This window comes from Falco peregrinus, chromosome Z, assembly GCF_023634155.1.
Source record: "Falco peregrinus isolate bFalPer1 chromosome Z, bFalPer1.pri, whole genome shotgun sequence".
Lineage (NCBI taxonomy): Eukaryota > Metazoa > Chordata > Aves > Falconiformes > Falconidae > Falco > Falco peregrinus.
In genome coordinates, this window is record NC_073739.1 from 2952881 (window position 1) to 2977745 (window position 24865).

Here is a 24865-nt window from a genome sequence, read left to right on the forward strand (position 1 = left end):
GACTACAAGTATTTTCCCACACTGGCCTGCAGTCCCCAGTATGGGATCCACATTGGGATTCACATCCCTCTGATGGACATCCAGAGGGATTTTCTACACTAAGCAAGTCTGCAAAAACTTACACTTCCAGCATAGTGCAGGAGCATATGGAGACAATGGCTCAGTCACTGAAAACAGATTATGTCTTTTTAATATAGTGCTGTGTCTGAAATGGAAGGTTGTTATTCAGGACTAATTTGTTTAGTCCTAGTTTGGCAGTTTCTCCATTCTGCTCTTTGAGTAGAATGGATAGGATTGCAAATTCCCCACAAAAAGCACAGGGATTAACATCTGGGGAATGGCAACATACCACACAGTTGAAGAGGGGACGTGTCCAACAGGAACAAAATTAAAGGAAGATAGAACATCTGATTTAGGAACTCCCTAAAGTGAAGACTGCTAGCAGCTGTGAAAATACGATGGGAGAACCACCACTTGGAGCTCATCCCTCTTCTTACACTTAACCGTTCAGCATTTGCTTCAGGTCACTGCCCATGGCAGGACTACTGGGCTGCCGTCAGACCAAGCAGTTATGCTCAAAAACAAGGGTACACCTAAAACCTCATGTCTGCAAAGCTGTAATCAGGTGTCCTGGCTTCAGCTGGGATAGAGTTAATTTTTCTTCCTAATACCGGTGCAGTGCTGGGTTTTGGATTTAGTACAAGAATACTGTTGATAACACATGGATGTTTCACTTGTTGCTAAGTAGTGCTTGCCCTAAGTCAGGGACTTTTCAGTTTGCCATGCTCTGCCAACATGGAGGTGCACAAGAAGCTGGGAGGGGACACAGCCAGGACAGGTGACCCCAACTGGCCAAAGGGATTATTTCCATAGCATAGAACATCATGCTCAGTATATAAACTGGGGGGAGTTGCCCGGGGACTGCCGATTGCTGCTGGGGAACTGGCTGGGCATCGGTCAGCGGGTGGTGAGCAACTGTAGTGTGCATCACTTGGGTTTCCTGGGTTGTATTTTTGTCTCTTTTTGTTGCCTCCCTTTTCTACTTCTTTCCTCTTTCTTCTTCTTCTTCATCTTCTTCATCATATATTATTATTATTACTACTACTACTATTATTATTATTATTATAATCATCAACATTATCATATTTCAATTATTAAGCTGTTCTTATCTCAACCCACGGGTCTTACCTTTTTTTCCCAATTCTCCCCGGCATCACACTGGGTGTGGGGGGTGAGGGGGTGAGGGGGTGGCTGCACATTACTTAGGTGCCAGCTGGGGTTAAACCATGACATCGCAAAAATAACTTTTTCAGTATTTGCTCCACAAAGTGATTGTTGCTGCTATGTCAGTGCTGAACTCCACCACATTAAGTTATTGACTGCATGCCTAGGCATGTTCAAAATATTTTTAGTAGAACTGGCCTGGGCAGAGGGCTTCCAGAATGCAGACACACTGTGGATCTCTATCACAGAAAACCAAGCTTCATATGATCTGGAAAAGTCTCTACTCCAAGACGGGTCAACTACCTTACAGCCACACCATCCCCGACGGGTGTTTGCTCAATGCCTTTTTTCAAAAGTGCCAGTAGTGAATATCCAACAATCCCATTTTGTGTTTGATTGAAGTCCAACTTGAATGTTTCTTATTCTGTTCATTATTTCTTCTCCTGATTCTATGAACATGGGCAACAATTTCCTCTTCTTATAACAGCGTTTAGTGTATGTGTCTCCTGTCCTCTCTCCTACCTGGGGTTGCCAAACACAACTTACACCAAGCACACGGCATAGCACAAGGTGTGAAGCAGCACAGCTGTCCTTGCTGTGTGGGCTGTGGGGCTGGCTGGAGGCACAACCCAGCATCCAGGGGACAGTTCAGAACCCAGGAAAATGGTCAGCTGAACTTTGACTGTGAAGCACCACATGGTCAATTTACAGCCACAAGCAGAAAACTACTATAACTCCATGGTGATTTCAGAAAGGACGAGCACCATAGTCCACCAAAACCAAAATGCTTCCTCGGAGTTTATACCACTATTCAAGTTACAGCATAACAATTCACTGACACACATCACCTCTATTTTATTTTGCTTTCAAGCAGCAGTTATGTTTGGGGGTTTTTTAAGTTAAATTATATGGCAGTCAGGAGTTTCATTTCTCAAACTTCTCTGCTGAGCTCTCATATAGAAATATATTAATCTTTATGTGAAAAATTATTTTTACCTTTCAAGTTGGCAATGTGAAAAATAACATTTCTGCCACATTTGAGTATTGACATTAACCAGTTTTACATAACTCACAGCCACTTAAAAGCTACTAAAATTAATCTGAATAAAACAAATTATGGAGTTATGCTATAAAATAATTGCTATATGGTCATACTTACACACTTAAGGAAGTGTGGCAGACACAGAAACCCTAAATGCTGCATAACAGAAATGGATGATGATGATGATGATGATGATGATGGTGGTGGTGGTCGTGGTGCTGCTGCTGCTGCTGATTATGATTATTTTAGGTTGCAATGACATGAAAAGATATGTGATTCCAAGTTCTATTTATGAGCCCCAAGGTTATTGGTGGATTTGGACTCCAGCAGCTACGAGTGGAGGAGATTTGTACAGTTGTGGATCTATTAATTACCTCCTTTACTTTGAGCGACTGCAAATGGTTGTGGCAGAGAGTACAGCCAATTAACAATTTAAGCGTAACTTAGACAAGAATCCAACTGGATTTAAAAATAGTATTTTTTTATTCGCTGCTGATGAACCCTGTGCAATCTGTGCACTTCTCCCCTCCTTGGGTATTGACAGAAATATTTCTTTGAAGAATACAAGAAAACTCAGCTGCTTTGCAGCTATGTTAGGAAATTTGCTAATGAGATATAGTGTTCTGACAAAGTTCAGCCTGATTTCAGGACAGTTACAGACTAATTCTTTCAGAGTTCCTTGGTTTTATATTTACGTTCATGTGTTTTTCTTTAGTGACACACAGCTTTGTGGGTTGTTTTTTGTTTGGTTTTGTTTGGGTTTTGGGTTTTTTTTGTTTGTTTTGGTTTTTGTTTTGTTTTCTTTTCATGGAGCATGTACATAGACAGAAACCTTACCTATGTGACAAATGCAATATATTGTACTGTATCCTCTCTTCTCCCCAATTTTATTCCAAAGGACTTGGGTTTTTTTCTGGCACAGGGCAACATTTGTACTAGAAAACCTAGTAATTTTAACATAGAGTGGTCAAATATGTCTTAAACTGTAATATTACAATTTCCAGGAACTGTCAGCACTCCCAGGATACAAAAAAAAGTGCAAGCTCAAGAATATTCATACCAGTGCTGCAAAATGGGGTTCATCAGTGGAGAAGCCTCTCAGCTGCAGTGTCCTGCTGGTGCAAACGCACACCCACAGCTGTGCCGGCTGGTGGGAATGCTAATTTCAGAGGTGCTAATTGAACAGGGAAGCTCACTAATTTCCTTCCTTTGATTTTCTTAAATCCTACCAGGAGAGGTGAAATACCTGGGATTCTGACCAGCTGACTGTTTTGAAGCTCTGCCTCATTCTTTGAATTAGTTGCAGGAACCAGATGCTGATACTACGTTTTTGTTAAAGTGCTAACTGACTACTGCTTACTTGAAGGCAACTCGTGACATAGGTATCCACAGGCTTAATGACTGCTTTTTCTCAAAATCTGCTTGTTCCCGCACCCCACCCCTCCCCGCCAGAAAAAAAAAAAAAAAAAAAAAAAAGAAAAAGAAAAAAAAAACCCACACCCAAATCCTCTTTTGGAAGTGAAACTGGATAGACAAGATTTCATTGCACTGAAAAGACAATCTGCATTTTTCTAGCAGGTGTACAATGGAAATCAGTGGGATTACATCAGTGTAATTAGCATTCCTGCAAGCCAGCCTGACAATGAGAATGCTCACTCGCCAGGAGAAGAGTAGTGCTTTTCAAGTGGCAAATCTCATTTTGCTGCCTAGAGACATTCTTTCTGTCTTTGTGGTTTGGTGGGTTGTGGTTTGTTACTTTTTTTCCCCTCCCCATAAGAAAGCAACTGTTCCTAGGAATGACAATATTACTTGTTACAAGATGTATTCATTCATTGAAATTGTTTAAAAATTACTACTACTAGCGGCACTAATATGAATTCTACATTACAATGGAATACATGCTCTTCAGAAAGAAGTAAAAAGATGAGAATATCCTGCAATATACTGCTAAACTGATACGCTAAATATGAGCTATACCCACAGTACTGGACACAAACTGCAAGCAAACGACTGTTATTTAACTCTGACTACACAGGAACAGCAGTTGTTACGGTCTCTAAGCTGTTCCCATCTTCTTCTATAACACATCCAACTTTTTAATAACTGCAAATTCAGATATCGGCATTTAGACTTTGTTCCTGGAAGCCATTTGATGTAGGTATAACCTTATATTCATGTAGAGCACCTTTAAGGATCAGGGCTTAAAGTCCTGTTTATTTAAAAATACAGAATTAATTTCAAGGTCATGGACTTTTATTAGGGTGGAAAAAATTCAGAAACTTATCGTGCTATATGTGCAGTAAGAGAAGCCTTTCATTACTACAGCAGTATACTAAAGTGAGATGCATTTGTGACTCCATGGTGTATTTTAAACATAAATCTTTACATGACCTTTTTTTAATTTTTCTTCATAGACCCTTATTTTTTCCTTATCAACATCTCATTTCACCATAAATAGGACATTATTCCAAAGTGTTTGAATTAAGAAATAGCTAACCAAACAAAGCAAATGTAAGGGATGCAATCCATATGACCCAGCTTCAGGCACCTAGAAGTTACGTATCTGCCCTGAATAGCTGTTTAGGCTCTTCCTGTCATCTCTGGAAAGAAACTGGCAACTCAAAACCATGTTTTCCATTATTCCAACATCTATTAGGGAAGTGTTTAAGACAAATGTGGTCATCTTTTCTGTGTCTACTGACCAAGGGACAGACCTAGAGCACTTGTCTTCAACTTAAGTGCCTAGGTTTAAGAGGCTAAAATTAAGTGAAACTAAGCTGGTGAGTTTTAAAAACACTGAAAAGCGGTTACTTTAACAATACATGATGATATATTTTTCTGCAAAACTAGATTTACTAGACAGTTATCATACTTGGGCTTTACGGAAAAAGGTCTTTTAAAAACAGATGCCAAGGAAGAGATGAGCATAACAGCAAATAACTTTCCAGACTTTGATTATTCTGTTGAAAAACATGATCATAAAAAGGCTGATGTGGCTTTGGAATTGGAATTAGCAAGTGATTCAAGTCAAAACACCCACTGAAAACCTCAGAAAGCTGTTTGCCCTAGAAATACCAAGTGACTCCTCATTCTGTTTATATTACATCTAATGCCAGTGGTGGTGAATCCCATGGGTCAATACGGGGGCCAAGAGTTTCAACACCTTCATTAGTGACCCAGACACTGGGACAGAGTACACCTTCAGCAAGTTGGCAGATGACACAAAACTGGGAGGAGAGGTTGATACATCAAATGGGTATTGCTGCCATCCAGAGGGACCTCAGCAGGCTGAAGAAATGGACTAAACAGGAGCCTTGTGAAGTTCAACAAGGGGAAGTGCAAAGTCCTACCTCTGCTCCTGGGGAGGAACAGCCCCATGCACAAGTACACCTTGGCAGGCTGGGAAGGTGGAAAGTAGCTTGGCAGAAAAGGACCTGGGGGTCCTGTTGGACAAGCTGACCATGAGACAGCATGGCAAAGAAGGCCTCTTGGGCTGCATCAGACAGAGAACTGCCAACAGGTCAAGGCAGGTGGTCCTTCCTCTCTACTCAGCACTGAGGAGACACATCTGGGGTGTTATGTCCAGTGCTGAGCTCTCCACTATTAAAAAGAAGTGGACTTACTGGAATTAGCTCGGCGCAGGGCCGTGATGGCTAACGGACTGGAGCATATCTACAAGGAGATGCTGGGAGAGCTGGGACTGCTCAGCCGGCAGACAAGAAGGCTCAGGGGGATCTTATCAATGTGTATAAATGTCTGATGGGAAGGAATGAATACAAAGGAGCCAGACTCTCCTCAGTGGTGCCCACTGGCAGGACAAGAGGCAACAGGAACAAATTAAACCACAGGAAATTCCACCTGAACATGTGATTTTTTAATATTTTTTTTCCTTTTTTCCCTGTGAGAATGGACAAAGACTGGAACAGGTTGTCCAGGGAGGTTGTGGAGCCCTGTCTGTGGGGATACTACAAACCTGAGTGGACATAGTCCTGGGTACCTGGCTCTAGGTGGCCCTGCTTGAGCAGGGGGGCTGGACTAGAGGACCTCCAGAGGACCCTGCCAACCTCAACCTTGTTGTGATGTTCTCATTCCAGATAGTTATAACTCCAGGTTCTTTGCAGATCAATGCTCACAGACTGGTAAATCCTGTTGTCAAACCAGCACAGAGGAGCCTTTTCTGAGTAGGAATAATCTGATATTCATCTATTAACTTTGGAGTGTTATTCATTTACAATGGGTAAATTGTAAAAAAAAGTACTTTTCCCTGAAGTACTTTACTTGATTCATTATTATGCAGTGCTACAAGAAATAACAATTAAGAATTAACAATTAAGAATTAATAATAGCAATAACAATAACAATAAATATTTTGTTGGTTAGCACCTTTTTCTTCTTGGGAGCTATTCGTAAGCAGAACACTTTCTACAAATGTGTCTGCAGTCCAGATTTTTTTGATAAAGTTAAGGATGAATATATTTCTCCCAATCAGTCACAGTCTGTTACAATGATGCTGACATACAAAAATTCTGTATGTTTTCCTGTACCAAATCAAAGTTTTGACATTAGTTGCATGGATAATCAGTATATTTTTAAAAGCAGAATTTCTGGTTTTAGAAATTACATCTTCATTTCCAGGAGAAGGTAGATTCCCAAGAAGACTTTTCTTTTTCTGGAAGATGCTGTCTTTGCATATATATGCAGATCAGATGCATAAATGCACCCTATGACAGATTGAAGAGCTAGAATCTTAAGTTACTGGAAGTACTCTGCCTTTGTACATTCAGTTTACTTCAGTCGTACTTGCAAAGAGCAAACATATTGTGTGGAGGTATTGCGAAGGATGGTTATGTATCCCACTCATCTGATTAATTGTCTCATGGCTTGGCTTCAGTAGTCCAAGAACACTGATTACAGCATACCGGTACAGCTACAGATTATACAGACACAGTAAGTACGTTCCTACATAGACATTATTTTAATGTATTGGTCTCCTTTCTTTTTTTTTTTTTTTTTTTTTCTTTTGTCAAGCACATTCTTACTGCCATCTCATCTGCTCTCCAGTTCAAGACAGGGTTTTTTCCCCCCACTAGCAGCTGTTGCTTCTTATGTCACCTCTTAAAACGTCACTTTTAAATACAGGCAGAGCCTAAGCCCTCTACAGTCCCTCCCACACAGAGGCAGATTTTCACTTGGAATGAATTCTAAGTTGTGTGAGAGCTGTGTATGGAACACTGACTTTTTGAATTTTAAAACTGCAGATCTCTAATACGAAGATTAAAATCACCGTTGCCCAAAAGAGATGGTGTACTACCGCAGCCACATTAGCTATACATCTGGTTTTGCTAGTCAGACATTTACCCATAGCTAGAAATCTCCAGCTTCAGTGCAGCAGTGCTTTGGACTTGAGCTACTCAGCCTCTCGTTGCATGGACTGGAGCTGAAGATTGCTGGTGAGCGTTAACATAGTGGGGGGACAGCTGTAGGTCACAAGCTCAGCTTCCCACATTTTAGCTGCTCACCATTCTGATCATTCTGCAGCTAATCACATGGTTTCCTTACTCCGTGTAGCTCAAGTGTTTTTCCCAAATCCAGTGTTCTGATCTGAATGATACTGACTAACTCGGTTGTAGGAACTCATGTTAATTGTTGTTCTGAAGACCATGGGCAAGACCCAATCAATGCTTTTGTTCTCATTGAAGGAACTTAATCAGCCCTTCCACTGAGACAAGGTAACAGATCATGCATTCCTCTTTCTAGTCTCTTGCAATGCAAAATGAAACCACAAAATTGAATTTACAAACCCCCATTTTATTTTGTGCTTCAGTAGACGCCAAGAACACGCAATGTCAGTGATTATTTCAGATAGTTTTAATCTACTAGACAAAAAATGAAACATGCAGGTCTTATAACTTGGAGGTCACTCCTAACTACACAAAGGAATAACACTTTTTTGCAGAGGCCTGGTAAGTTTATAGAGCCATTCAACTCTGAAATCTGATTAACAGAAGGCATTTATCTCCATAAGTTTGCTTCGCAGATTTAAAACAAAACATAAATGGATTTTCTCGACCTGTTAACATTTTAATTATTATTATTACTCTGATTTCTGAAGTGTGATTCCAAAAATGTTAGTAGCCAGTGTGGTATTGCAGCGTTGAGGTGAAGAATATGATTAATCTTGTTTCATGCCTCACGTAAAATACTGTATGTCAAAGGCAACATCTTTACCAATTTGCGTCGGTGGCAGCTAATAAGCGCACAGACACTTTCAGACAAGCAAACTTTTCAAATGATGCTGTGTTAAGTAAGATTCAAGCCTCTAGGAGGTGACATGAAAATGAAGTGATTAGTTATGTTCCGTGCAACAGAAGACAGCTTTTCAGACAGTAATGGGAAGGATTGCTACCTATTTGCCGATATGTCCAAAGAGATTAAATGCTTTTTATGCTGATGTAGCATCTCAGCCCACAGCAGCACATTATTCTGCTATCATACTGGACAACACAGTTCATGTGTGTAAGCAATGGCTATCAGAACTAATCAAATATAAAGAAATTGGATATTACGTTCTACTTCTCAACAGTGCCATTACTGCTAAGTGACTATTACACGCTTCCATTACCAAATCCTCTCTTCATACTTTTATAGTAAGGTTGTAAAATTCACTTTTGGCCTTCACTTGCTCTACAAGCTCCACGCTGAGGACACAGGTTGAAAATAGACAGATCTTAGGTAGCCTGAGGATTTAAAAAATGGAAACTACAGGATTTTGGAGTTTCCTGGCACCTATTAATGACTTGCTTTTTCCAGCGGTAATGTGATTTCATGACGTAGTGTTTTTAGGAATTGTACTTAGATGAAAAGGGTAGATTTAGGGGACTACAGAGCTGCACCGATAGACCAGTGCTTCATTCCCACCTACAAAACACAGCTTTAGGATGCACTGTGGGAACCACAGGCCGGTGAGTCGACTTAGACATCTTGTAGGCTGCTAAGTCTGTAATTAAGATCACTAAGCACCTGGACAAAGACAATCTGTTAGAAAAGAGCCAACATGGCTTCTGTAAATGGCAGTGCTGCCTCACCTGACCAAGTTTAATGGGAATAATGTGCATAGGGATAAAGGAAATACAGTGGAAACAGCACGCTTGGGTTTTCAGAAAGCATTTGATAAGGTTCCACATGAAAGGCTCTTGCCAGGGAGTGCTGAAAAGGCCCTGCCACAGCTATAAGTCTAACTAAAGGACAAGAAGTAGCTTTTCAAGATGAAATGTCAGCAGTGGTATCCCCTGAGGATCATTGCTGGAGTAAGTTTTACTCATCAGTGGCCTGGAGGAAAGTATGAATGGGGAAATTGTCCACTTTGAAGCTACTAAGCTCTCTTGATCAAATGACACTCTGATGATGAGCAGCTCCAGAAGGACAATGAAAATTGAATGAGTGGTTGAAAGGGTGACAGATTAACCTCAATGTACACAAATGGAAAATACTGCAGCTATGAAAAAAACCCCTAAAATATGCCTGTACAATATTGAACTTGGAAATGGCCATTAGGACTGCAGAGATCTCACAGTCATCATCATCAGTTCTCTGAAGTTCTTGGCTCAAAATGCAGTGGCAGCCAAAAAAGCTGGTAAAAAGTCAGGCACTGAGAGCAAGACACAGAGTATTATTTCACATGTATATGAAACCCTGGTGTGACCACATACCATGTGCAGTTCAGGTCTCTGCCTTCCAAGAAGGTGCAGACCTAAAGAAATCATAGGGGATGGCAGTTCAAATGATTAAAGGGAAAAAGCGGATATCGTAGGAAAAGGGAATAAAAACCTAGATTTTTTCAAGTTGGAGAGGAAAAGGCCAAGGAGGGATATGACTGAACTTTACATAGAGATAGATGAGATGAATGCAGTACTGTTCATCCCATCTACATTACTGAAAATAGGGAGCACTCACTGAAATTCACAAAAAATCAGCTTAACACATACAGAAGAATGTATTTTGCACAGTGGGTAGTGGTCTTCTGGAGCCTTCTAGAGGCAGATAAAGGATCAACAGGTTCAAAAAAAATAACCCACGCAAATTCAGGAATAGGTCCACAGATGAAACTGAAGAGGCTGACCAGAGGTGTGCCCTCTGATATTCCTACAGGAACTGTAGACATGGAGGAGATAGGAGGGGAAGAAATGGTAGAAACTGCCCCAGCCTACATTCTCTCCTAAAACAATGTTTGTCATTGCCACAGTCACAGACTTGGTAAGCCAGCTGGGCTGTTGAACTCTCTGACCCAGCACAATGTTTTTTCATGTTCTTAAGAAATTACCAATAAAATGGTACTGAAATTTAGCTAAGAATACATTATGTTATTCATGTAAATAGTCTAAAAACAATTCCCAAGAAAAAACACTGCATACATAATGAATAAGTATAGCAGTTTAATTAAGAATAGAAAGTAGACTTTAAAAAGCCACTATTTCAAAAGGCATCCCTTTTAATACTGTTTATAGGCTATTTACTCAGTATTCTGTAAGAAGCCTTATTATCCAATAATTTAATATTATATAGGAAAAGAGTTTGTTAGGAGATTACCTAGAAGAGATTTGTATTTCTAAGATGACAAACTAAGAAATAATATCCCCTTTCCTGGAATGCCTCCAAGATAAACGTGGTCAATGAAGCCACTAGATATCTGTGACTTTTCCATTCCAGCTGTTTATAGAAGAGATGGAAGGTATTAGAGAACGTCATCCAGTTACCAAAATCCAAATCTTTTCACATTTTCCTTTCAAAAATAAAGCAAAAAATAAATGTTTGACTTCATTGTGAATAAAATCTTCTCATCTTATTTACAAAATGCCTAGACATCTGAAAAGTTACAGAATGACTCAGTAACTTTCAGGGATAACTACGTAAAGAGAACTATTCACAAAATGTTATAAGAACAGGCAAATGGGAAGTTACCTGTCAGTAACAGAGAAATGAGCACAACTCTGTTTACAAATTCATCTTGAAGTGTTAGACTGATGGCTGAGTAACAGCCAGGAGACCCTGCTGTGCTGACAATGTCTGTATTAAGCAACTCCAAATAAACGTGCACATAACAAAATTACATTGCAATCACCAAAGCCAAATTGTTTGATACTTTTGTTTCAATAAAGTAGCAATAGCAGTAAACTATGCTATTATTTATCCATAATGACTTATCACAAAACTCTAACACTACGTTATAAAAACTTAGAAATCTCAGTCTGAATTCCCAATAACCTTTTCATCCCATATCCTCAGTGCAAGTCAAAAAGCTCACATGACTCTGGAAACATCTTAATGCCTTTCTTGTCCAAGTGTCCCTATGTAAAATTTATTGTGACTTCAGATCCTTTTGCCTTAACATGGACCACAATATTGCAATGTTGGATGCTGGTCTGCTAATTTAACTGCAGTAGGATTGACAGAACAGGGGAACTCGTTTCTCAGCTTCTCTTGTGCAAGAGGACCTAATCTGAGCAAAACTAACAAGGAGGAATATGTGCACTTAACTACCGTATCTCTTCAGCAGGTGTGTATTTGCATCTAACAACATGAATAAGAATCAACTGCAGTTTGGAAAATGCAGCAGCTTGAGTTGAAGCTTTATATGTCTTTCAGGAGTTGTAAAGTTTAAATGAACAAGACTACCATCTACTTATAAGAAAATGAAATACCTTCCGTATCTGACCAAACTTGAGATTGTGTTATTCATATCGCAGCTCCTGGTGTTGTGAGAATTACGGGTCGCGACTCTCACACAATCGTTTGAAGGTGCTCCACCATGCATAAAAGATGCCAGTGGGGCTGAATCTGATTTTCCTCAGGCCCCTTCTCCAGTCGCAGAACAGTGCAGTCACTTCTCTGCTTCCCCAAGAGGAAACACTCATCTGCTTTACGTCCCTTACACATGGACGCTGCAGACTGCTGCATTTTTTGCTGTTCACAAAAATTACACGTCTCCTCAACTTTTAATACTGGTTAACTTGGCCAGCTCCCTACACAGTAAGCTGTCTTGGTGAATTTCTTGGGGTCTGCTTCTCCTTGTACTTTGCAGACAGCAAATCTCATTAGGTTAGATGATGGCTTTCCATATTGAACCAAACACCACTTTTAAAGTATATTAAAGTGTCTGAAAAGAGGACTCTCCATCACTAAATACTAATAATGAACAGCATCAAAAAACTAGTGTTTCAATTTTTAAATCTATTTGCAATTAATGCTACAGAGATTTAACTTCTTAGGTGAAGGGAAAAACATACTACACTTCATTAATAAACCATATTAATAAACCATATTTTCTTTCTAGCAGTTTTATTTGTATGTCTAAGACTAAATCAGAGTTTTTAAAGGACATCATGTAACTTGTGCCCCATTAACTTCAGAAGAGATGAGAATAGGCTGAACAGATTCCATCATGCGATTTGGGAAAGGAATTTAATTCCTGAGTATTTTCCACCTGACACTTTTTATCGAGGAAAAAACTTCCTATGTCTAAAAATGAACATAACTCAATACTCACTCAAATTTGCACCTGATGGAAAAGTTAATGGTATTATGAAAAAAATTTTGGAAGGACAAGGAGGTAAGAAAAAGAAGAGGAAGATGTTTCAGTAATCACAGCAAAATCCATATTCCACTTCCTGTATAGATGTTTTACTGCTATGCAGAAGAGAAAGGACACATTTTAGAAACACTGAAGAAAAAGAAAGAAACCTATCTGCATACAGTGGATGTAAGCACTCAAATTTGCTTTCAAAGTTAAAAGAATACTGGGGAATATTTTTCTTAGCAATATTTGCTTTTATTTAACTTTGATGTAATGAATTACAACACAGTTAATTTTTATGCTACCCCTGGGATGAAATTTCAAAACATGGATGGGTAAAAGTGAACTGCACAAAAACAGAAGCAGTAATTATGAAATTAGGTTTCAGCAATAGCAACATAAATGGGAATTTATATTATTATTAGAAGAATAGGTGCAATATTACATACTACACACTGAAACTGATCTTTGCTGAAGGCATACAATGTCACCATCAACTGTACAGACCTGCCAGCACAGGAAAATCATATTTATGGCTGAGCATTATCAACCAGATTTTTCTGGATCAGTAAGGGATGTGAATCTGTCCATCAGTTTTACAGGGTAAAAGTTCTGTGTGATACCTTTCTGTAAACAAACTTTCTAAGTAACTGCACCAAAACAAGAGCTGGCCGAATGACATTTTGCATTAATACTAGAAAACAATCACAGATGCAAAGAAAAAGGGTTTAAATTGAGCGTTTTTTCTAGGCAAAGTACTTGCAAATTTTTCAAGTCTTAACCCTACTCCATTTCAAAAACTCACTTGCACCCTTCTTGAGTCCAAATTTATGTACACCATGACAGAAACAAAGCCTTTCTCTCTCAGTATTGTGTTGTTGGGGAATTTTTCATATCTGCTCATGTCCTCACTTGTTTTTTGAAGCAGTGACACCCCTGAGTAAATAAGACTGGCCTCTGATCTCACAGGCAATGAACGACTGCCATTCCCAGGCGGAACCCTGAGGAGGCTTAGGAATCAGACCAAGTTGTGATGAACGACATGCTGCTCTTCCTCCCAACACAAGCAACAGGGCACTGGAGATATTCTGGATTTCTTCTAAGCCCTTGGATCACCTAATGGCATGCAACAAATGAGCATGGTGGTCGTCAGGGACCAAAATAGATGTAACCTACCAGCACTGCTCATTCCCCTCCTATGTAGCTCACACATGGCTGCACCAATGCCTGGAACAGGAGCTTTGCTGGACTCTCCTTCTGTCCAAAGCAGCAGGAGCTGTGAATCCTGTCTCAGTGGGAAGCTGATCACTGAACATATTACATTTCCTCCTCCTTATGAAAACTGCCGGTGGGAGCTTTGCTGAACCTGGAGATTTTAGTTCTTTTAGGGCTCCTGTAACCGTGTTTTGTTCCATTTTCTCTTTAGTTCGCATGGCTTTTCATCTTTCACAGCTTGGCCTGAATTCCAAGTGCAAATGAATCTCCAAAATGTGAATCTTCTTTCAAGCTTTCAACTCCTACAAGGTTTATGCCGTATTCACCTGTACTTCTACCCTGCAATCAGTTTGTGAACCATTGCAAACCTCAAGGCAGTTCCATTACGAGGAGTTTGCATGGCTCTAAGGGTGATTTCCCTATCATTGTTCATTCCTGTGTCTACCAAAGGGTAGCGGCCGACTAGACCAGGCTGACTCAGGTGGCAAACCACCTTCCATGATTCATCTACTTTGAAATAAGCTCCCTTTGTCTTATAAATACTAAGCCTTGGAATAAGGCGTTTTCCAGTTGGACTAGTACCTGAAACAGAACAAATGATCCTGTGACTTGGGAACTTGGTTGAGCCTATTGCAGCAGTGAATTGTTCTTTTCATGTACTTATAACAATTATGCTTTTATTGAAGCTGTTTTTCCATACCTTTAAGGGGTTTTTTTTGGTCACACTAACTGGTGATTTGTTTTCAGCTTGCTTCTACTGGCTACAGCCAGGCTTTTATTTCTTTTATGGTACCAATTCCTTACCTGCAAATTATTTTTCATTCTGTGAGGACATAAAAAGAGAATGTGCATTATTGACCAGACCAGGAACTTAAGAGCTATAGAGGCTACTTTGAGAATAATGGTGTGCTGTAATTTTTCTTTTAAACCTTAGAAATGCTGAAATATGCATTGTCATAGGCTTCGCCATGCATAAAAATGCACACAAAAGTTCTTCCAGCATAGGAACAGTGCATTATATTTATGAGTATTTTTTCTCCTCTACTTTTTGTGAATATCTATGATTCTATGTCACTGAAAAGGTAGGGTTGTATTGCTCCCTGAGCAGGAATAACAGAGGTGGAAGACAGGAGAACTAATTCCTGAGCCAAACACAACATTTCTGCCTCTTTACTGAGGGTAATTGAGGGGTACCATGAGTCAAAAATGATACAATGCCTGCGGAAAGCAGATTAGCAGGTTTAGGTAAGGAAACATGGCAAAAAAATCACCACAACCAGGTGGTTCAAGCTAAAATGACATGTCACAAAGTCAGGTTGTAGATGCCTGAATATAGGGTTGAGTTCATTTTGTAGTTATTGACACAACCCACAAGGTACTATTATTGCACTAGATGACTTTTGTACTAAGGACATGATTAAATGTGTAAAATATGCCTGTTGGGTCCTAAGGGCTTGTCTGAATATTTTAGAATGGGTTTCTGTCAGGTGTCTGAGTAAAGATTGTATCCTCTACTGCCTAATCAAAGTAAGATATTGAGAAACAAATTTTCAAAGGGTTACGCTGATGTACAGTACAATTGCAGCATGGTGAAAACATACCCAGAGGCATTGGGCTAAGGACTTTGTTCCAACATCAAACACTGAGAGATCAGTCTCATTTTCCTATTGTGTTGAAAGGAAGAACTACAATTGTCATCTGTTGAGCCTAATTTTGCACACCTTTGCATCTTGCACAGGATGCCTGGACAAAGAAGGTCTGCAGTGGAAGGGCCAGAGTCTGCTTTTGATTGAAGATTCAATATTAGAAATGTTAGGGTTTGCTTAATATTTCTTGCTAGGTCATTGAAATGCCTGGAAGAACATTCCAATGTTAACAATGTGTTCTGTCATTTCTGTAACATTTTCTGCTTCTTTGCACTTTCATACCAATACACTACACAGAAATGCTAGCCAGACAATATTCCCAGAATGGTGTAGTCTCAGCAAACCTCATTAGTTTCAGCAAGAGATTCAAGATGGGTTTTGTCCAATGTGAATATAGAAATTGCGTTCCATCCATGATTAACTGAAATAGTTAAAAATGTATATAAAGCATCATCAGCCTTACTACTGACAAAAGTTTTAGCCTGTTTTCAGCATTTACTTAACCTCGGGTTTTATTCTTATAGCATCCTATAAAAGGTCATATTTACCTAGGCTGAGTTTAAGTCACGGATTTAAGTCACACCTAACATGTTAAAGTTCCCTCTTGCACTTTCAAAATGTACTGCTAATGTTTCTGTTCTAAGATATTTCTCTAATGCGGGGAGCTCATAAATCAAGTATTACTATTAAATTTATATTAAATAGATACATTTCTTTTAGGCACAATTTTTTTTTCAATTCTTCCTTTTGTCTGAGGTTGACCACACATTATTCTTTGAACCAGCAAGGACATCATATGGATGATAAGATAACTACCCTGAGTACAATAAAAAAAGTGAGTTGATTTCTCTCAGGGTAATATTTGTGCATATATATAGATATATACGCCTACACACACACATATGTACCTATAAAATCTCCTTAAATTTTCCATGCAATTCCCGAACTTGTAAGCTAAATAATGACAAACAGGAATATATATATTTACTGAATTTTTATTTGTTGTATCTTTGGCAAATTAGCTGAGAATTCTAGCTTCTAGATTTTATGATCTTTGCAGAGAAACAAACCAAGAAAAACACAAAAGTTCAATTCTTCCACTTGCCTTAAACTTGAATTAAAGAACAGTTTCTAGTATCTTGGTTAAACTGTGGACTGATTAACATTTTTAACTGGTATTAGGTCCTCATTTCATGTCCAGGCTCTGCCCCCTGCCATTCCTTTCCAGCAGCCCAGTATTTGTGTGGCCATGAAGTTCACTGGACCAGGGAACTTACCTCCTTCATTAATTACCTTTTTTATTTCCTGGTTCAGTTTTTGCAAGGACAACAAGGCAAATGGGTAAACCAGCAGCTCTGAATGAGCAGCCGCAAAAGCAGCAAGATGGGCAAAGAGCTGAAGCAAGGCTCCTCCTGGCAGCAGCAGGGCTGGTTTGTGTTAGTTTTCAAGGAATTGTTACTTTACGGTATGATGCAATGGAAAACAGGAATATGGGCTGTTTGTCTCAATTCCCTAACAAAAACAGAGAGTGTCTTTGGAAATTTCTGGAAATTTAAGGCAATTACAAGATCTTACCTATTTAATAAATGGGAAAAACAGCAACAGGAAACCTGTCTGGTTTCAGTTTAAGGTCTGTCTACTCTGATCCACAGGTCATCTAGAAATCTCTCAGGTTTAGCATGTGCCTGAACAGGATTCCAGTACATACTGGGAAGATGAATAAAAATGGGACAGAAACTCCAATATAAAAGAATAAATTATTTGTGTACTAATGAATGCATATATTCTTCTTTTGTGGGTGATTATAATGCCCATACTTAAATACCGCAATCTGTATTTCTAGAAACTACAATTATTTCTATAGTTCATTTTTCTCCCTAATGAAAGTTGAAAACCTGAATCAACTGATTAAACATGAAAGTTTGGTAGGTATCATCATAAATAATTGACAACTTGAACTATAGAGCAATTTCAAGAACACAAGAGAAAAATGGGTATGTTTGGCCAGTTTTGTTTTACAGAAATTCGCTGCGTTTAATACAACACCAGTATTTCAGATCATAAAACTGTCAGATATTGAAAACAACCAAAAATCTGCTTAAAACTAAACTTCATGTCAGATTATTCATAGAATTAGTCAAACTGGTATTTCAGGCTGTAGAAAATTTAGATTCTCCTAAACCTCATTTGAAGAGAATCTAATAGTAATCACTAATTTAGGGAACTCAAGTTCATGTTGGTTCCTGTCAAACAAAGTGACTCACAGTGGCTTACTACATGCTTTAAGCCACAACATAAAAAAATCTTATGCATTTAAACCTAGGTTCCCCAGCAGGTAATCTGAAGATGAGGAATGGCTGTAATGGGATCATGTTTACCATTCAACAATAGTCCAGTGCTTAACAGCTTAATTTTAATAGGGCATTCTCATGAGCTGAATTCACCAGAAACCCTGTTACCAGGTTTATTAATTTAAGAAAATGGTTAAGTTCTGATTCCTATCTATATTTTGAAAACAAAGACTTACTGGATGACAGATTTTAGCCAGACATAATGATTCCCATGAAAACATAGCTTTTAACTGTTTCATAAATTGTTTTATTTTGCCTGTGCGCTTTGTATGTCCTCATCCTGTGGTGTTTGTTTTGCACGGGGGTTTTTTGAACCTAAGTGTGGAAGCTTTCTGATTCCCGAGTCCTGAGCCAGGGCTTATGAGAGCTGGAGCGAGGGAAGGTAGAGACTCACTGAAGACTTGAGCATCAAGCAGAGGATCTCAAACGACAAGCACCCGAAGCAAAAAAGTCCTGGCAAGTGAGGATACTGCCTTGAAAACACTTGTAAGTGAAAATAAAAGAAGAAGATATAGCCTCTTGAAAAAATACTGTGAAACTATTTATTTCTCCTGCACTGCAGGTCATGCAAGCTGCAGGTATCCCGTATTCCTGGGGAAAATTTTGAAAGAAATGAAAGTCTAAAATCACAGTGCACCAGAATGACACCACCTAGTTTGGAAGTATCAGGTTGCATGTAAGCAGAAGCCTTGAAAGTCTCTGTCAGATCTTTAGATAATTTCAAAGTAAAAATGACACTGAAAGAAGGGGCGTTTTCATTTAAATAAAATAACGCCACTTTGATTTCCACAGAGAGGAAGGCAGAAGACAACCAAGTGCAGGATAAACACATTAGTGTACTAAAATGTAAAGCACAGGAACCAAATGAAAATAATGTGAAGGTACACTGCCTAGCAGGATTTCTGACATGCTAGACAAGCTAAATTGGTGCACTTGCTCCGAATGCAGTCCTCCTACATATGGGCATGTTGAATACACACAGAAAAGGAGGGGAAGGGCCACAGCATATATAAAAAATATTTACAGTGACTAATCTGATCTATATCTTTAAAAATAAAGCATGAGAAAATTTGCCATATGCTTTAATGGCAGCAACTGCTGGCAACTGGCAAAACACAGCTCCAAAATGCGTGATGGTGAAATTGTAATGTGTCCACTGTATGGTACCATCTGCTAGATGGAAAAAAAAAAAAAAAAGTGATCAAAAATTACCTGTGGAACTCCTCACAAATTACTGCAATCCACAACCCATGTTGCTCATGGGAGATTTAACAATGCAGATTCATACTGAATAATGCAAACAGTCTGATACTGATGGAAGTGGCTCCCTGTGGCCTGCAAGAGTTTTGTCATCCAGAAAGCAAAAACTTCAACCCCTAGAGAATCTGCCTTGGAAGCAGCACTTATTTATAGACAATCCAAGACTAAGGAAAAATGTAATGGAGGTAATCACAACTGATAGCTTGAATTCAGCACAAAAGCTAGCAATAGGTTTGGAGCGTGCAAGAACAGGAGATGCATCAAGGAAATGCTGATGCCTTAAGAAATCTGGAAAATATTATGGAATTAATATAGTATAGCTTTGGCTTTCAGAGCATAGGAAAGGTGCTCCCTTTCCATTCTGTGTCTACTAAACATCCGTAGGCAAATTTTCTAATTATCAGATCCTCGGTGAAATGTCTCAACAGGTTGATAAGCTTACTCCAGAACAATTGAATGTGCTTTGAAGCTGCCAGTGCTCTTGCACTCCCCATTACTTTGACTTCACCTCATCCTGTGCTTTCCAGCAATGAGAAGCAGCTGGTGTAAGCATCATTTATGCCTAAAGACAGTAGTAGCTAACAAGAAAGAAAGGAGACCGAATTTAAGCCTCTCCAGAAAAAAAATGAGAGGTCAGGCCAATGCTTCAAAATTGCAAGGTTACATTAAAAAAAGCAGAAGACGACCCCAGAGGAGCAGAAGCACGGTTGGGTTGTGAAACACATCAGCTGGCCAGGAGGTCAGCTCCATGTCTTCTGAGAACTTTACTTCACAGCTGAGCCCTTAGAAAGCAACTCCAAACCTCATCCATGCCAGAAGGAGACTCAGAAGATGGTCAATGTGTTCCAGATACGGTTCCAAGCTCATTAGGCATTTTACTACTTAGCTGCAGACAAGCCTTTCCCTCTCACTTCAGCTGCGCTAGGTACTAGCAGAGGCTCCGGGGACTAGGCGAAAGGATTTTGAGTGGGTGTCCCACAAGGCTTGCAGGACCTGAGTGTAACACAACAGTTGTCTCACACCTGGAAAGTGCTAGAGATGAAATGGTAGGGAATTATTTAGGAGATTAACTAAGAGAAATTAATTACTGTGGAATTAAATGACAGAATTTTAAAAAGAGAGAAACCTCAGTGGGACCATCAGGAAAAACAGTCTGACATAAACTCCTTCAACCTGATGAGTAACACGACAAGTTATTATTACAAAGCATTGGTATTTGGGATATACCAAAGTAGACACACTATTAGAAAGTGATCCCAGAGAACAGGCTTGCATGATGGACTGCATGATGTATTTTTGCCTTTTTTAGTATCGATCTAGGAAAGTTCACATATTTTGTGACGTGGATTAGCAATCTCTGAGCTTTGTGAGGTAATACTGAGACAGCAATCAGTAATTTACATAATTAGGTAGCAGTATTTAATTACATGATTACTGTAAATATGTCTAAAACTAATGGTGTAGCTGGAATGTAATTACTACTTGTAATTACATAATTAGGTACGATGACATAACTAAATTTCTCATGAAATAAAAGATATTTACATGCCCAGCTGCAGGAACCAGCACAGTGCACAATTATATTGGCATAAAAAGGAAAAGTTACCATCTTAATGCTGGCTGTGCTAAAGCTAGCTGAAAAGTAGATGAATGCTCAAAGTTTGTGAACTGTGCCACAGTACTAGAAGAATGCATTGATTTTCCTGAACAGAGGTAGCTCAGTGATTACAGTCAGTGCAAACATTATTGCCATCCTTAATTATCTGTTATTTATTGATAACTCGTCATATGTTCAGCTGAATAACATGAGTATAAAGAGTGGTATAAGAGAAGTATTCAACTATCTACGTTGTGTGGCATTTTATAACTACTGATTTAAGTAATATATTACTTTTCTTTTACGTCTTGAAAGCACATCTGATTTCACACTCCTGCCATGATACTACCCCGCAGACACCAGGCTGGTGGTGCCCCCATACGTGGGTCCCTGCCCAGCTGAAGTACAGAACAGAAGCTTTTTACCACTGCGCTCCAGTGCTGCATTGCGGTGCCCTACCATTTAACCACACCATAGAATCACAGAATGGTTTGGGTTGGAAACAACCTCAAAGACCATCCAGCCCACCACCCTGCCCCAGGCAGGGACACGCCCCCCCCCAGCCAAGGCTGCCCCCAGCCCCGTCCAGCCTGGCCTTGAGCCCCCCCAGGGATGGGGCACCCACAGCTGCTCCGGGCAGCCTGGGCCATCTCACCACCCTCACCGTACAGAATTCCTTCCCAGTATCTAATCTAAACCCACCCTCTTCCAGTTTGAAACCGTTACCCCTCATCCTATCGCTACACTCTCGCCATCTCTCCTGTCAGCCCCATTAGGTGCTGGAAGGTCTCCTTGGAGCTGTCTCTTCTCCAGGCTGGACAACCCCAGCTCTCTCAGCCTGTACACATTTTGCAGCTGACAAATTAATAGTTACTGCAAAGCACATTTTAAAGCTCACTGTCCTTGATCTCTGCCCCAAAACAATTTGACTGTTGTATCATAGTTGTAAAATTAGAAAAGCTTTATCATAATTGTAAAAATTCTTCAACACTCAATGGAATTATCCTTTCAAATAACTTAGTGTTCTTCTCTATGGGCTAGATGATGGAGTCCTGGGTCACAGCTTTCAGCATTCTTCTACAGAAGCATCTCCAGAAAGATCGTCTGACTGGCTTACTGTTGCAAATCCCCAAAGTATGACCCAGGAAGACAGACTGTAGAAATGTATTTTGCAATTCGCTAATGCTTTACTGACATTAGCAGAATTCTTTCACTGTTTCAGTACACTGGAAATTTCTATTTTTTGTACACATATACTTTCTGTTATATGCTCTCCAAAACAGAACTATGCATGTGCATATATATACAAACGCACACATAAAATCAAATCCAGTATAATATATAATGTATACAACTTCACACACAAAGTTCATTTTTACATTTAATTACCTATACAGCTATACAAATAAATATGAAAAAACAGGCGATGATCCAGAAAATCCAATACTAACTTCAAGTAATATCTCTGACCACCCCAATTCTAGCAAAACAGGAGACTAGTTTTATGTGGTCTATAATCTGAGCAATGTCCATGATGCGGCCAAAAAACCAGAACGGGTAAACTCTGAAGAGATGGAGGAGATTCCTGGTAGAACTCCACATGGTATTTCAATTGTGCCTTGTAAGGAAATATATGAAGTGATTCACCGGCAATTTTTACAGAAAATTTTAATAGATGTTCATTTTTTACAAATTCTTTCTGGTAGCCATGCAGGCCTTAATGTTTCTCAAAGCAAATCTTAATGTTTGATTTCTCTTTAGAATTATAAACATGTTACGTATGTCTCAAAAATTAGGCACAAAAGAAGATGCCTCAAATCTCCTGCAGGTTGCATATATAAATCTGGGAATTCACTGAGGCTTCGTAAAAAAATTCCCAGCTAGTCATTTGTGGTTATTGGTCTATGTTGTTTTCTTCTCCATATTTCCCCATGCATCCATAATGTGAAAACAGAAAAATTAATCAGATTCTTCAGCTTTGTTATGGTGTCACTTATTTAGTATTCAATATGTAGCATTTTTTTAAAAATATTATTTTTCCTGCTACATATGGTAGCAGATCTTCGTTGAACTAGAAATTTCCTTTCTTGAATGTGGATGACTTTAGTATCTGAGGTATTTTAAATGTAGTATCTAACACTACAAATGCTAATACACAAATATTTTCCTTTTTTCCCTTAAATTACCAAGCCTGACATATCATGGCACTCTATTAGCTTTTTCCACCACACCACCCTATTAGCATCCTTTGCTCAACTAAAACACACTGGCTTCTTCTCTGCGGTATTTTCAATCCATGAGCCTCTAACACGTTATTGATGTTCAGTTAAGGTATATTGCATTTCGTACCATAGCAGTTTATTCTGTTTTTGTTATTTTGGTCTTCAAGATTCCCTAGTCTTTCTTACGTGAAGAACTCCTTTGTAGTAACAGCTTTAGGCATCTGACCTGTATAGTGCCTTCATAGTTAATGTTATTGGTAAAATCATGTAAGATTTCTCCCATGACAGAACTTGGAGGAACTCCACTAATGATTTCTCTGTAAACAAGAGGTCCAACTTTTAGAGATCTGTCACAGAGAGTAACATATATTTTCACCCCACTTTTACACTTGTTGGTATCTGCTAATTACTGTTGAGGACAGGATACTTGGTGAGACGAACCCCTAGCCTGAATCAGTTTTTGTATTTTCTACTTTAGACTACTTACTACTCCTTGTTTGACTCTTAGATAATAACTTTGCATTTAGCAAATGTTTCCACCATAGCAGATGCTTTACTTGAATGCATGACAGGTTTGGTCTCTTGATTTTCCTCCATTTTGAAAAGAATAAGGTGGCTATTTTGAGCATTATGTATTTGTAGACTACAGAAATATTTCCATAGTATACTACGGTCTTTTCTGCAAAAGAAAATATTATTTTATTTTAAAAAGTGGATGTAAAACCATGGAATACTTACTTTGTTGGCAGTTTCTTCCCATAAATTCACCTGGACATTCACAAGAATAGTTGGCAACGAGATCTGTACAGATTCCACCATTCTTGCAGGGTTCAGCTTCACATTCATTTACATCTGCAGAAAGCACACGAGACAGCATCGGGATTAGCAAAGAGAAATTGTACAAGCAGTAGGCACTTGTTTTAAAGCACTAAACCACAACATAGTTACACAACTGACTTTAGAAGACATGCATTCTTTTGCCCAGCAAACTTACTCAATAAAAGATGTGATTCAGCAGGGCTTGTTTTAGGAAAAAAACAAAGCAATTTAATATAAATTTAGCTAGTTTCATACACCTACTGAAGTTTTTCTATGTCACAGCATACAACAGAATTTGAAATTTTGCTCAGTGATTTTCACTGTAACTTCCAGAGGACATCAGGGCCACAAGTCACAGTCTGGCCTTAAATAAACAAATTCAATTAGTTCTAACAGAGTACTCATTAGTGATCCTTGCAACTTCAAGTAATATAGCTACTTCTTTATCAACAGATGTCAGTTACAAATGCTTTTCAGTTCATCTTAATTCATTAAACATCTAATTGACAAGGTTGTTTAACCGTCTAAAAAATTCCCTTTCTGTGCATGAGTTAGCGGGCAAATTGAAATTAATAGCTTGATCTAGAAGCTTGCAAATTTTATTAAATTCAAAGGACAGAAAAGGTGGTTAATTTCATTTGAGTTTCCCTTTTCCAGTACACTGCCAAATGCTGCAAGAATACTATTGTCCAGTCTTTTTCAGGGTAGTAACCTTCACGTATAATACCAGATTCTTTTTCTCAAAAGCAATGTTGTATTTTTCAGTCATCATAAATAGGCAGATGAAGGATAACAATACCTCATAGTTAAAATTCTCTGTCTCTGCATTTATTTTTCTTTTGTATGGAGTAGAAACATATGGATTTTATATATCATTATCTCAAAGGGCTGCATCAATGCATGCTGTTAAACGTTTAAA

General features: G+C 38.9%; 1 protein-coding gene across 2 annotated transcripts in view; it reads right to left on the reverse strand.

The window, feature by feature from the left end:
- Nucleotides 1–24865, reverse strand: part of EDIL3 (EGF like repeats and discoidin domains 3) — a 257246-nt gene that overhangs the window by 83897 nt on the left and 148484 nt on the right. For both annotated transcript variants that reach the window (XM_055791610.1, XM_055791609.1), the window contains one exon: nucleotides 23866–23979. In XM_055791610.1, the coding sequence (XP_055647585.1) occupies nucleotides 23866–23979 (114 nt within the window). The remainder of the gene's footprint in view (nucleotides 1–23865; nucleotides 23980–24865) is intronic.